The following is a 14129-nucleotide window of genomic DNA, read 5'->3' as shown; positions in this document are numbered from 1 at the left end:
GTTAGGGTTTTTTCATTTGAAAAATTAAAACAATCTATAGAGCTTCCAATTCTTAAAATAGCGTTTTTACGTTTATATCTCTTTTTAATTCTCTCAATTTCTAATTTTGAAAATGTTAAGTAAATTGTAGTTTAACATTCCTATTCCTACCCTGATAGACACAAGAAACAACAATGCGACAATTTTTATTCGGGTTCTTTCTTCTTCGACATAACTTTTTTCGGAAGAATAAATCTTTGTTTTTTTCATGAAATAATATGAAATCTCAATATTTTGAGATAAAATTAGGAATGTTTCAAGAGATCAAATGGGCTGGGGGAATGGGCGGCGGCTGGGGGGATATGGGGGGACAAAACTCTCTCTTTTGTAGTGGGGAACAACGATTGCGTAAAATTTTAATTATTTAGTAGCGATTGACTTTAGAAGATGGTTTACTTCTTGGGCGACACATCCATAAACGAGTTTGAATTGATCTCCGGTCGCTACCATTCCTGAAAATTTATCGATGATATTTTCCAGAAGAGAAAATGCTATTTCTTTACGGCAGCCTTTTTAAAAGTATTTTTGTTTGAAAATTGTTGAAAAGTCCCTTAACTTCTCTCCCTTAAAATTGCGGGAAACATTTTGCCTGAAGCTGCCTTGTCATGGAAATAAATAAAAAGAGGGATTTAAGATGAAATGGACGGATGCTATTTAGCAGTACAATTGACCACTGTGAGGAAATAGGCAATTTCAAGGGAACATATATTCAGGAATAATGATCAATAGACTACGGTAACTTATGAGATTCTAAGAAAAATGATTTTTTTCCTGAATTGGAGATGTGAAAGAAGATTGAGTTCAAAGCGGTATTTGTCACAAGGTTTTAATCTAAATATTGTTAAAAATGAAGTAAGAAACCTCGAATGTCGGCATTTCTCTTCCATTGTGTAGTTTCAGCTCACATACTTTTTTTTGAAGTAACAAACAATCTTTTAAACCATCAACAAATACTTACCATCTCTCTGGTCCCTTAAATGTTCAACGGTGGCGACGACATCAATTTGCCTGATTCCACGAAGAAGGCGTGCACAAAGAACATCAACTGCACAATATACTCCTGTACGACCTGAGCCATCCCAAGAGTGAACGAGCACTGCGGATGATCGTCCGCGATATGACTTGTTCACTTTACGACGGAACTCCAAAATGCTCTTAGCACTCGTTGGTGTTGATTCTTTTTGCCATGAAAGGTAGTGGAATTGGGTGATTGTTCGTGTTTGACTGTTTTGGAGATTCTGGAATTAAAGTTGGGTTTAGTGATTGAAATGAGAGAAAAATACTTTTCACAAGACTTCATTTTACTAGTGCAAAACCAACACAAACCTTGAGGTAGAAGGATCGAACGAGGTAGTCATCAGACCAAATGTGCTCCGAAACAAGATGAATTTCAAATGCTCCGTGAACCTCACTTCCAGTATCCGGCCAATAGTTCTTCTCTTGCTTGCACTCCTCCGGTGTGGAGAGGTTTACGACAAGGCAGACACCGTGTTGCCAGATCGTTTGCCAGAAGGCTGCGATCTGGGAGCTAGCTGGAGTTTGAGCAGCAATGTAGACGGCTTGTCTAAAACAAAGTTAAGGTGAACGTAGATGTTGACATTAATATTACCTTGGATCATCGTCGTAGATGAAGCTTGCATTCAGATAGAAATCCTCGTTTTCAGCGGTCTTTCCATCAATGTCAACAATGTTGTCATCAACTGAAATGGAAGTGACGTCATGATTATGATTAGAATGTTCTGTTTTTAGAACTAAGAATTTAGATTTATTTACTCATTCTAACTCTGAAAACCGATGACGTCAGTGTCCTTTAGAATATAATTCTGTTTACGTCACTTACACGGAAGAATTGTTCTGTTCTGTGATGCAAACTTTTCAGCCTTCGTCTTCGTTCTCTCCTCGTTGCGGTAATCCTTGATTCCGTTCCATTGAGCCTCAATCTTTGTTGGTTCCGAAAGGTATTCTTGGAGGAAGTTCTGGAACAATTGAAAATTGAATTTTGATATTTATACTAGAAAGAGAGTAGTAATTTCAGACTGAAATAACTTCAGTGCGAAATACGACACTTATATTTTTAATCAATTATCTAAAAAAAATGAAGGATTTTTTCCTCTGAAAAATTACAGTTTCAATTTCAAAAACTGTCGTTCTGAACTGAAATCCCATGTAATTAACATATTTTTTTCAGAATTTTACAGGCATTATTCTATTTTTAAAAGTTAAGAAAATTGTAGGAAAAATCTACGATTATCCAAAAAAATAGACCTAAACCGCAGCAGAAACTACTAGTTACAAAAAACTTGCGCGTAAAATGTAGTGTATTGTGGTCGATGTCAGCGCATAATATTATAAACTAACCAAAACAACATGTCCAGTTGAGATATCAATTGTCGGAACAGCAGTCTCTTCACACCATGAAGACGTTGAGCTTGACTTTGAAGCACGTCCTCCATCGGCTCTTTGTCTGCACAGATCCTGATAGGCGAATGAATTCTTTCCATCAAGTTGCTCGGCGATTTGTTGGATGTTGTCCTTGTAATGACGACGGGATCTAGCGATCTGCACGGCGGCGACGAGTCCGAGAGCAGTGACAGTGAATGCACACACGAAAAGAACTGGCATCAAGAGCCAATCGCGTTCAGATGACTCAACTGGTAGACTACCATCCTGGAATTTCATAGATTTTCAATTGTATTAAATGGTATCCTAATTATAACGAATTTCTTCGTATTTTTCTCACTCTTACCTCTCCACTCCCAATTCCAGTCTCACGAACGTCGGCTCCGGAGAGTCTCGCGATATCCTTTCGTCGTTTGTCTGTAATTGACTTGGCAAATTATAGATATACGTTAGACACATGTGGTAAACAAGAAATCGTAAAAATTAGAAAAAGAGAACTCACAAACAGCAGACGCGACACCTTCAACAGAGTCGATTCGTTTGTCGGCTTTGGGTTTTGCTCCCTCAAATCTTGAGATTCGCATCGACAACTGACCATTTTCAAACCTAAAATTTGATTCTTATAATTTGTATGTACGATTCGTAAAACTCACTGGAAATCATCAAAATAAAGATTATTCGGAATTGCAATAGTATTTTGTAGGAACTCAATTAATGGCATCAGTTGATCTTCATTCTTTAGATGAACTTTCAAATAAACACGATTGGCATCAACACGTGTTACTACTTGATCCTTACGTCCCTTGACAATCTTGTGCTCCGTATTATCGAGTCCTTGATTAATTTCTCCAACTTGTTCGATATCTTTCTTTAGAATAGCTTGTTCTCCTCTTTCTTCAAGATCATCCAATGGAACTGCCATTTCTTGTTCTCCATCTCCAGTCAACAATTGAGCTTCCTCATTTTCCACGTTTTTTTTTAAGTCGACGAGTCGACCAATCAAGATGTTAAGCTGACCGTCCGAGAGTTCGGAAAAGTCGGGATTCTCATTATTGACGACAGCTTGGACATATTGATCAAGGATCTCGTCGTCCACATCTTCGTTTTGAGCGTTAAGAGCTTCTGAAGATAAAATTTTATTATAGTTAGATAGATCCCAATAGTTAGATCCCAAGAAGATCAAAACAGTTGCATCGACCGGGAATCGAACCCGGGCCGCCCGCGTGGCAGGCGAGCATTCTACCACTGAACCACCGATGCTTGATTTATTCCATCACGCGGAATGGACAATTTTTGGAGATTTAATGATGTATACTATTTATTCGTCCATTTAAACCAGTTACCGAACTATTCATTTGTTTTGTATGGTTGTCCCACTTCTCCGCCGTTCTCTTTTGATCGAAAACTATGAAAAATCAGGCATCGGTGGTTCAGTGGTAGAATGCTCGCCTGCCACGCGGCGGCCCGGGTTCGATTCCCGGTCGATGCAATGTTTTTGGAAAACTTTGCAATCATACCTTCAATATCTTCTTCCGTTGGCAGGGATGGTTCCTTGAGTTGCTCGATAATTTGAGCCATATCCTCATCGGTCACATTTTCCGGATTCACGTCCTCGTCGAGAATAGTCGGATCCTCGGTGAGACCAGTGTCGATTAGTTGAATGAGTGCCCATACGTTGGCAGGTTTTCGGACTTGACAGAAGTCTGGATCGTATTGCAATTGGTAGAACATTGACATTTTGAAGTAAGCGAGTACGCATTGTGTTTCCTCGTCTCCCCAATCCTTGTCTTTGGCGGCAAGCCTAAATATTAAGAAGGTAATTCTATAACTGTCTGTTAAAGTGGTGACAGACGGTCTACTTTTTTCCGCTTAAGACATGATGTACTGTGGATGCTTTTGATGCGACCGGTGGCACAGCCCATCAAGATAACACTCATCAGTTTAGACACCAAATGTCAACTCCCGGTCATAATTTACTAACCTTGTCAACTCGAGTTTCAATAATTCCAGTTGAGTATCATCTAAGTTGTCTAGAACAGTTGGCTCCGGCGATCCGCTCTCTGATGAGTAGCACTGACCGAATACACCGTCTGGATAGCACGATTCGTCATTGTCGCATAAATTTTCGCTAAGGTTGCAGCCTGAAAAATGTTGAATTCTTGGTTTGCCCCTGTCATTTTAGTTTAGCCTTGTTGGTTTTGCGTGTCACTGACCGAAAATCTATATCACCTGCTGACTTGGAAATGGAAATTAGAATGGAAAAAGAATGAATTCATAATCGAGAAGTTGGATGGAATTTAAAAAAGAGAGGTTGACTTATAAATCTATTTCTAATTTATTCAAGGATTTACAACAAAACTTCACTTCTTCAGATCCATCTGAACTTTTGTTGTTTTTCATCTCAAAACCCATTACCGACCCCTTAAGTTGCTTATAACCTCTACTTTCTAGTAGTTAAAAAATTCCACCTGTTTTAATTTTCGCGTCAAGACCCTCCAATCGTAATAAGCATTTTATATGAGCATGGGTGCCTTATTTGTGTCGATGCTTATTTTCTCCCTCTCTCTCTCTCTTTTCCAAAGGCTTTTAATCTAATTCAGGGACTCTCCTTCATGCCAGCCTGCATCTCATTCCACCCTCTGATTCTCTGTTCTCTAGGCTTCTCCAGAAATGTATACGGAATTGCCAAAATAAAACTGCTCGTTTGGTTTTTCGGAGCATCAATTCCGGATACTTGTGTGTGTGTGTGTGTGTGTGTGTGTATTGTTATCCAGAAGCAAGGCTGGAGATGACATGAATGTGAGATTAGATGCAGTGGAAGATGGAAAATTGAAAAAAAAAGAACTGGGATAAGAGACTAACGAATAAAGATTATTATTCGTCGCTTGTTCACAAAATACTACAGAATACTTTAGAGGTACTACAGGAGGACTTGCCACGATATCAAGGTCCTTACAGGCTTCGAAGTGGCAAAATCTAACTTCGACGAATGATGTGAATAATCTCAATAAATTCTAACATAAGAGCACTCGTTCTTATATTTTGGAGGGTCTTGGCAATATGCCAATAACTTTTCGTTCCGTGGCGAGACCCACTTAAAGAGTCTTAACTAACTAAAGAACTTAAAGAATGTTGCGGAAAAACGGATTTTAACCCAATACTGGTATTTTTCCAGTTTATAATTGAAGCTTCAACAGTACAACTCTGCTTGCCCAAAATAGGTAAGTACGCCTGTAAACGTGCCTGTCACATGAATATGAACCCCTAAATATTTTTTCGAGCACATTAAAATTTGTTATCGGAAAATCAGCTAAAGTGTGCACTTTTTCTGTCCTTTTTCCTAATTTTCTTTTAAGACGAATAATTTGAGAATTTGAGACATGTCTGGGAATTGAGAAGTGTTTTGAAATATTCCAAAATAAAAGTTTTTCTGACAACAAATCTCTCATTTTTCCATAAGCAAGAATACGTCATTTTTAATCCCTATGTCATAACTCTACTGCTTCTTTTTTCTCGTTAAAACATGACATTTATTGTTTTCTGCAGGATAAGGTTATTTTAATAAAATCGGATCGGGTTACAGTGAATCTCATGGCATATGGAAATTCAAATCAAACATCGAATTCCAAAGAAGACGATCGGATTAAGAGAATGATGCACTTCCGAATGCTCAGCTGCTCCGTTAAGCAAAATGATTAGGGTGATTCAGATTACGGGGGAGGCTACACGGATTGAGATTTCAAATTTTCTAAGACATATTTAAAGTTAGAATTATAAATTGTGGGCTTGAATAACGGGAACATTGACTTCTTCTCTGGCATAAGCTTGTAAAATTGTCTGGAGACTTAAAATTATTGTGTCGTTTCGCAGAGATACACTTGTTCAAAGTTCAATTAAAATTTCGTTAGTTGGCAATTGATCACCAATTTTAAATGATTAATTTCACAAAATCTAACAATGAACTGCAGTTTCCCATTTTTTAAACCAATTTTTATCTAAAAATAGCTCTTAGATGATGAGTAATTAGGTTCCGCCAAGGATGTCAGTCTATCTTAATTGGGCAAAGTTCAAATTGTACTTCATTTGCTATTCTGAAAGGAAATTGAAATTCATTTGAACAAATAAAAAGTTGGGAAATTTAAGGAGAAGAAATTAAGCAAAGTAAATAGTAAATGGTAATAAAGCTGGTATTTTTTAAACTAAAAGCGTACATGTTTTCATTTCATAACACTTTTAATTTTTCAGCGAAAAAATAAAATTGTACTTTTAAAAATGCACGTCCAGGAATGTAATTCCAGCTGCCAACAACTTGAAAAGTACAAATAGCTAAACTAAAGAACCCTCAATTTAAATAAATGTCAAAATTTCGATCCCCGAATTTCTATATACTAAATATTAATGAGTAGTAGTAGTACCCTACTAGAACCCTCAAATGCGTCAGCCATCTATTCAAAGTCTCGAGTTTCAGTATCATGATGAGAGAGAGAGGAGAAGAAGCTTTCATCATCCGATAATTACTTTTCAAGTGCTATATTCCTAAATTGATACGTCCAATAGTTCGTCCATAGTTTTATTTTTGCTCCTCATCTTCCTACGATATTTCCAACTATTTCTTGTTCTTTTTCTGAATTTGAATGACGTCATCGTCCGCTTTTCTCGGTTTGCCTGCGTCTCTCGGCTCAACGTCTTCATCAGCTGAGCAGCATTCGTCATTCCAAGTAGAGAGAATGAAAGAAAAAAAAACGATTGATGACGGAAAGAGGGGGAGGATGCAAGTTTTCTAAAGATTTTTCTAGATATTAGACACTGATTGTTGTCTTGAAAATCACGAAATTTTGGGAATCGTTGTTGTTACGAATAAACAGAAACCAAACTGCTACTTGAATCGAAATGTTGGATCTATTGTAACCTTTTCGGTGCAAACTGGAAAAGAAAAATTTTATTTGGCAAAAAGTTCAAAATAAACATTCAAATATTTTTGTAGTTGACAACGTTTAATAACTACATTATTATCAGAGATACAAACGCTCAAATTTTGAAGGATCTTTTACCAGTACACCATTTTTGAATCCGTTTGTCTCCCTGGGTAAGGTAGCTTTCAAAAATTGTTAATTGACAGTTTGTGTCAAATCTAATTTTCAATGTTTTTTTAACATTTTTATTTTTTTTCTTGTTGCAACGGTTCATTGACCATTTTGAACGCTTTTGTCTTCCAATTTTAAACGAACTGAATATATTCCCATTCTCCAAAACATACAGGTGTTCAAAAACTAGAAAAATTTTAAGTGTGTTTTGTGCTTTGCGAGCTGAAAAAAAAGGCTATAAGGAATTGAAATGTGAGAAACAGATGTAAGAAAACATAAGGAAAATTGCTCACAAAGGTGGAAATATTATTCAGAGTCAAGAATTCATGTGTAATAGAGAGCGTCTGCAATTCCTAAATTTGCCAGCTTCAAGCATTTGCCAAAGTTTTAAAAATTCTAAAAAGGCAAGTGCGCTCCACCGGCTATGAAGACTCCAGACTCCTTTTCTCCAACCCTGTTAATCAGCAGATATGCTTAATTTCTAGGAATATTATTTATCATCTACTTACAAAAACATAGCATTTTCAAGAGAGCTAAGCTTTTTTTCTAAATCATTTTCTAGACACAACGTGACATCACTGGTAGGCGTGCGAACCTAATTGAATATTCTATCGGAACTCTTTTTTTTGTTATCCCTTCCATAGCTTCTTGAATAGCGGAAACAGTTGTCACGCAAAAAGAGTCAGAATGAGTAAAGAATTTGATGATAGCATTCTTTTTGTTGAAAAAAGGGCAATGATGTAGATCAGACAACTTTTGGTGGTGGGGGAATTGTCAACAAGCATACACACATAAATATGACGCCATGGCGGGGGAGTCAATGCTGCTCGGAGGACGTATTTTTAGATGTAGTCGTTCTTTTTTAAGAGTGAGTGAGAGAGAGGAGAAGGAATAAATAGAATCAACTTTGGGCTACTTATAAGGGTCCGGGGCAATGATGTTAGAAGGTTTTTGTTGTCTTAGACTTGACCAAGTGGGTTTTGAAAAAAGAAGAAGAAGAAGAAGTATTTGATTTATGGCTAGTAGTGTCAAGAGTTCAATTTTATTTTGAAGGTTTACAGTTATTACTAGTCGAAATTAGCAACATATGCATACAAATTTGCGAAATTGTTGCATTTAATTTAGCTAATTTTTGCTAAAATTTTCAGATTGTCAACTTTCCACTACCTAGAACTTCTCACACCTTCTTGCCAGAAATCAAATTTCCGTGAGAATTTCTCGTGAAAATTGACCAGAAATTTATAATTCCCATAACTTTTTTCAACAAATCTAGCTCGAAAATCATTTGAGCAATCAAAAAGTTGTCAACAAAGTAATCAATTTAAATTCAGCAGAAAACAAAAAGTATAAACAGTATTTTAATTAAATAATTCCTAAAAACAAAAAATCTATCACAAACTTTCCTAATTTAGTTTACCATCCAAGCTACACATATTGCCTAAATTACTCTCGAAATACTTTAAGATATTTTATTATTTTATAGTTCAAAGTTATACTAATTTGAAGTCCTAGATTTCCTCAAAAAAGTCATCAATTTGGAACTTGTGAACTTCGGGATTAAAACTAGTGTCTAGGGCTTCATTAGCTCGTAAAACCAACAGGGTCTTCCTTCCTCATTCAGAAACATTTCCAATTTCCACTTTACTTCTTTTGATGCTCCGAGAGCTCAAAGAGAGGGAGAGCTCTGAGACTCCTCAAAATTAGTTTGTGCATTTTTAGAACGATCAAAGAGCCCTCTAGTGTATTGAATAATTGTCTTATAAGAATATTTACAACCTAGAAAATATAAAAAAAAGGTAGTGTGGAAAATAATAAGGAAAGCAACGAACGAAAAACAACAAGTATTTTAAAGGTACTGGAAAAGGATGAAGATGTGTGGTAAACAAAACCAAAATGAGAAAAAAATGTGAAAAAAAGGAAAAAAGATGGAAGAAATATGGGAAAACGACTACATTTTTGGACTCGAAATTGCTCTTTTTGAAGCGATCGAAGAGCATGTCCAATTTCTGGAAGAATTGTGAGAAATGGGGAAAATTGGAGAACAAATTGTGACGTCAGACTTCAAATATTCTGGTTAGAATCTTAATAATTGTAGAAAACTGTAGAGAAAATTGTCAAAAAAAGTATAGAAAAAACATTCCAAAATATTTTAAATGGAAATTTAATTACATGTGTATTCACTAAAAAAAATCTGTTTGAAACAAATCTGAAATTGATTTTTTTAAAACCATAGTTCGAAAGTCAGCCACCAATGCCATCAGATTTTTTATCAAGAAACAATTATTAAAAAATTCAAAATTTTGTCAGTTGATAATTTTTTATAAGTGAAGTTACAAATAAGTTATAAATGATTGAAAAGAAGAGTTTCAAAACAAAATCAGACAATTTTTTGATTTTTTAAATCTCAATTTTTATATAAATATCTACAGTCATTAACTTATTCGTAATTAAAAGGGGCGGTGGAAAGTAATAATGTTGGAATTAAATTAGGTTTAGCAACAAAAAAACCTATAAAAAAATTTTTCAACTGGCAATTTGAATGAAATAAAATTCGCAACATTTTGTCAGTGGACTTTTCTTTATAAAGTTTCAAAAAAAAAACGTTGGAATGTGGTGGGGACAAAAAGAGTTCATAAAATGTAGTCAAAATAATCAGAAACAGAACAATAATAAAATGAAAATTTGAACTCGAGAATACATGTGATTATAGAGAATTAGAAGAAAGATTACGGGTTAAGTCAGAAGGCGACAATTTTCGGGAAAAAATACTTCAATTTAAAAAAAAGTAAAAACCTACCGTACAAAAGAAAAGCAGATCCTGTAGAAATGGAGAATAGTAGTACAATAATTGAGTGGAAGAAGCGCATGCGGATGACACAGAGATGCGGCCCCCGCTACTCCATAGGGCGCTTGCGCGAAAAAATGGCGAAGAGATAGGCGGAGCTTGGAGCACACACACTCTCTGAGCTCTCTTACTCTCAGACGGCGCCGCCCTTCACGTCTCCGTCACTCTTTTTTCTTTTGACGTCTCCTCATCTCTTCCTCTCTCTCTCTCTCTCTCTCTCTCTCTCTCTCTCTCTCTCTCTCTCTCTCTCTCTCTCTCTCTCTCTCTCTCTCTCTCTCTCTTTCTATGCATCGATTGAATTCTGGAAGTGAGCGGTGTGGGGGAGTCAACGGACGACTACTAATAGTGGTAAGAAGCAGTTTCTGCTCCGAGCGAGCTGGTCACTTGTTTTGACGTTCTGAGCATTTGGTTGGTGCTTGAGAACACCAGGAGAGGGCTTCCTACGAAATTGGAGACTTGAATACTGATTTTTTTGTTGAAAGAAGGGGACAGCAATTATAGTATAACTTTAGAATTTGAAAGCAAAACGTAAGAGATAATTGTCCGTAATTATTTGAAATTATTATGTTTGAAACTAAATTCGCAACACTAGAATAATCGACATAGTTGCTGAAAGTTGGTATATCAAAATCTCAATCTATAGGATCACAAAACAAGATTAAAATTGTTCATTTTATCACGCCTACAGTAGGCAGAACTACATGCGTACATGTCTATCTTTTGCCTAGCTTCCTGCAAAGTATTAGAATCTGGAGCTTACGTGTTGGAACTGGAAGTTTATCTGAACCATTGTCACTTAAATGAAGACGTTTTAGGAGCTGCATGAGGCGTCTGGAAGGCAGGCATGGGTTTCATGGGCGGCGGGTGTTTGTAGGTTTCTTAAAAATAAGCACAGACAGCATAAAAAGTTTTCTATGGATTCCCGCCGTAGCTGAACGTTGTGATAATTTCAAAATTTCAAGTTCTCTTTTGATCATCAAGGCATCTAAAGTTCAAGAAACTTCCTAATACTTTATCTTCTGATAACATTTCTTAATAAACATTAAATATTGAGTTCAAAAAATAAATGCGCATATCATATGAGATTATTATCATCATATCTATGACGCTATCTAAAACCTATTTAGAATGGAAAAAGACATCGATGTTCAGATATTTGTGAGGTAAACAAATTGGAATGACATATTATTTGGGTATTCTAGAATAGACTAGTGATATACTACACTAATCACTCAATGTTAAACCATGTCAAATATTATTAGTGATTTGCACGTTTTTTGGTTATAAATGGCAACGCTTTTTTGTGGTGCTCTTTTTATATTACCATGGGGGTGGTTATAGGATTAAAAATGTTTTGGCGAGTTCTGAAGGCCTGTTAGCTGTTGCAAAAAGGTTAAAGTTTCACTCTTGCAGTCTCTTTTTGGAATTTTTTGAAATTTCCTGAAAAAAACATTTGAAAATCCTACAAAATATCTCCCATTCTAAAAATAGGAAATTGTGAAGGAAGCTCTTTCCCTCCCACCCATCAAATGTCACACATTCCGTTCAGCCCTCTTAATCCAGATGACCTCAAATAATACAAATCTGTGCTTCATCCTCTCTTCTGCATCACTCAATTTTTCATTGAGACCACTAATTTTCTAGTCACTCTTTATTCCTTCCTTTTCCAATTCGTCTAAAAGCTAGTCGGTCACCAAACCATAAATTTATGTGCGCATTTGGTGTTTCCATGTATTTTTTGTGTTGGTCAGGAAAAAGAAGACACCTGGCACCTCACAAGCTGTACAACTACGAAATAATGGGAAAAAACGAGGAAAATCAAATTGTGTGTATGTTAGTAGAAGAGATACAAAATGCAAGATTATATATTCAGAAAAATCAAAATTTCTCACTGTACTAATACAAAACCTTTCTGACTTTCTGCATGGGAAACTAAACAATATGATTTAACTCTGTTTATGGAAAAGTTTTAAGAAATCAGGGCCACACGAGGGTTTTTTCTAGAATAGTTTTTTGAACGTAGTCCATGTTGTTGGAGGCTAGAGAACGGTTTTAAAACAGACATATCAGAGCTCTGGAAAAATGTTTCAGAAATTTCGACCACATTGCCAACAATCCTGGAAGAGTTTTTTTTTCAATTCTCGGCCATATTACAGATTCCCAGAAAATATTTTTCAGAATTCCCGCCACGAGGCAGACATCTCCGAAATATGTTTTTCTAGATTTCCGGTCTCATCATTTGAGGAGTTTTTCGGAATTCTCGTTCATTTTGCTGAAACTCTCTATTGTCGGCCACGGTGTGGGTTCCCTTGAAAGAGTTTTTTTAGAGTTCTCCGCCACGTCTACATTTTTCTGGAAATTTTTATATAAATAAATCGCTGTAGTCACAGGTTCCCACAGAAGAGTTTTCTAGACTTCAACAATTTTTATTTTTCCCAAAACTTTTTCAAACTTTATTCAAGCTTAACCGATTTCATCTTCACTTTCTGAAATTAAAAAAAAATTCAATTAATTTCCACTTTTAGTTCAATTATTTTTCTACCACATCATGAGACTTTTCTGAATTTATAATAAACGGTCGTATATTTAACTGTGATTCTACTGCAAAAAAAAATACCAATTGATCAAAAAACAAAAATTGATGTCGTCACAATACAAAATTAAAGTTTCCGTTCGGAAAAACAAATCTTTTTCATGAAACCAAATACTCAACAAACGATCATCGGATTTTCAGACACGCTGACTTTGGTTAAGCTGAAAATATACGTTTTTTTTGTTGATATTTTTGTATCTGGGACTGGCGTCAGTTCAAAACTTTTCACGATTTGTAATTTAACACGAGTATATTATATATATAGTTTGCATCTAATTTTGGCAATAGCCGAGTCTCGGAAATTTCCGCAATTTCAACAGTGATATAATTTTACCGTGATCTTTGAAACTTAGTTTCTCAATGTAACGAACAAGTCGTTGGCATGTCCTCATAAACTACCGTAGTCCTTTCCAGCTATACACTCATTCAATTCGCCATTTCTAATCAAAAAACGGAGTGCTTTTGAAAATCTATTCTCGGAAACGGGATATTGTTTTTAAGGAAAAATTCTGTGAATTAGTACATTTGATTCGTCACTTTTATTTCCTGGGTGAAAACCACTTAACCGTTAAAAAACTAGCAGAATAAGAATGTTTAAAGTTAACCGAGATATAACCTTTCAAAGTGAAATAGTCGGATGCAATATAAATAGTGGCATACAGTATTGCGAATTTCTAGACGGTAGGCAGGTAAGTTGGCACAGGCAGGCACAAAAAAATGTGCCAAACTGTTCGGCATTTTTGTTTTTTCAACTCCCAAACATTTTTGTATTTTCATTTGCTGTTGCATTTTTCTCCCATTTTATTTTTTCATATTAAGATTCATTATCAAAAAGTGATATCATTTTGTATTTCCACACACATATATATTTTAATCATTCGTCACTGAAGCCTATGATGATCATCACCAACCTCCTTCTCTTATTATTCACTTCTTCTTTTCATGTTGCATAACCTAATTATAATCATATGCGTATATGCTCTTGTAAACATAGAAAAATAGAGAGGTATATACCAAATAAGGAAATTGACAGGAAGGGAGAACAAAATTAGAAGAAATAATTTTTGGGAGATTTTTTTTTTGATTGAAAGGCATGTAGTTTCCTGGCAGGAACAGTTTACAGATGGTTTCATATTTTATAACACAGCCAATAAAACTTTTTGATTAA

The 14129-nt window shown here is 35.6% G+C and overlaps 1 protein-coding gene and 4 non-coding genes across 5 annotated transcripts; 3 read left to right on the top strand and 2 right to left on the bottom strand.

The window, feature by feature from the left end:
* Window positions 1-168: 168 nt before the first annotated feature.
* On the bottom strand, window positions 169-10446 carry ida-1 (Receptor-type tyrosine-protein phosphatase-like ida-1). The gene is made up of 12 exons (NM_065844.7): window positions 10321-10446; window positions 4421-4580; window positions 3957-4240; window positions 3093-3561; window positions 2942-3045; window positions 2786-2856; window positions 2398-2706; window positions 1880-2015; window positions 1649-1739; window positions 1366-1603; window positions 998-1277; window positions 169-491 (listed from the first exon to the last, which is right to left on the bottom strand). Exons 1-12 carry the CDS (start codon window positions 10388-10390, stop codon window positions 400-402), a joined length of 2304 nt encoding a protein of 767 aa, NP_498245.2. The 5' UTR covers window positions 10391-10446; the 3' UTR covers window positions 169-399.
* Window positions 3621-3703, top strand: B0244.13. Its single transcript, NR_052330.1, has one exon. It is a non-coding gene; the product is annotated as an Unclassified non-coding RNA B0244.13 (non-coding RNA).
* On the bottom strand, window positions 3629-3699 carry B0244.t1. The gene has a single exon. It is a non-coding gene; the product is annotated as a tRNA-Gly (tRNA).
* On the top strand, window positions 3859-3928 carry B0244.t3. Its single transcript has one exon. It is a non-coding gene; the product is annotated as a tRNA-Gly (tRNA).
* A 107-nt stretch (window positions 10447-10553) lies between the features above and the next one.
* On the top strand, window positions 10554-10642 carry B0244.14. Its single transcript, NR_052329.1, has one exon. It is a non-coding gene; the product is annotated as an Unclassified non-coding RNA B0244.14 (non-coding RNA).
* The last annotated feature ends 3487 nt before the right edge of the window (window positions 10643-14129 follow it).

This window comes from Caenorhabditis elegans, chromosome III, assembly GCF_000002985.6.
Source record: "Caenorhabditis elegans chromosome III".
Classification (NCBI taxonomy): domain Eukaryota; kingdom Metazoa; phylum Nematoda; class Chromadorea; order Rhabditida; family Rhabditidae; genus Caenorhabditis; species Caenorhabditis elegans.
The sequence above is the reverse complement of the archived record's forward strand: the minus strand, read 5'-3'. Positions and strand labels throughout refer to the sequence as shown.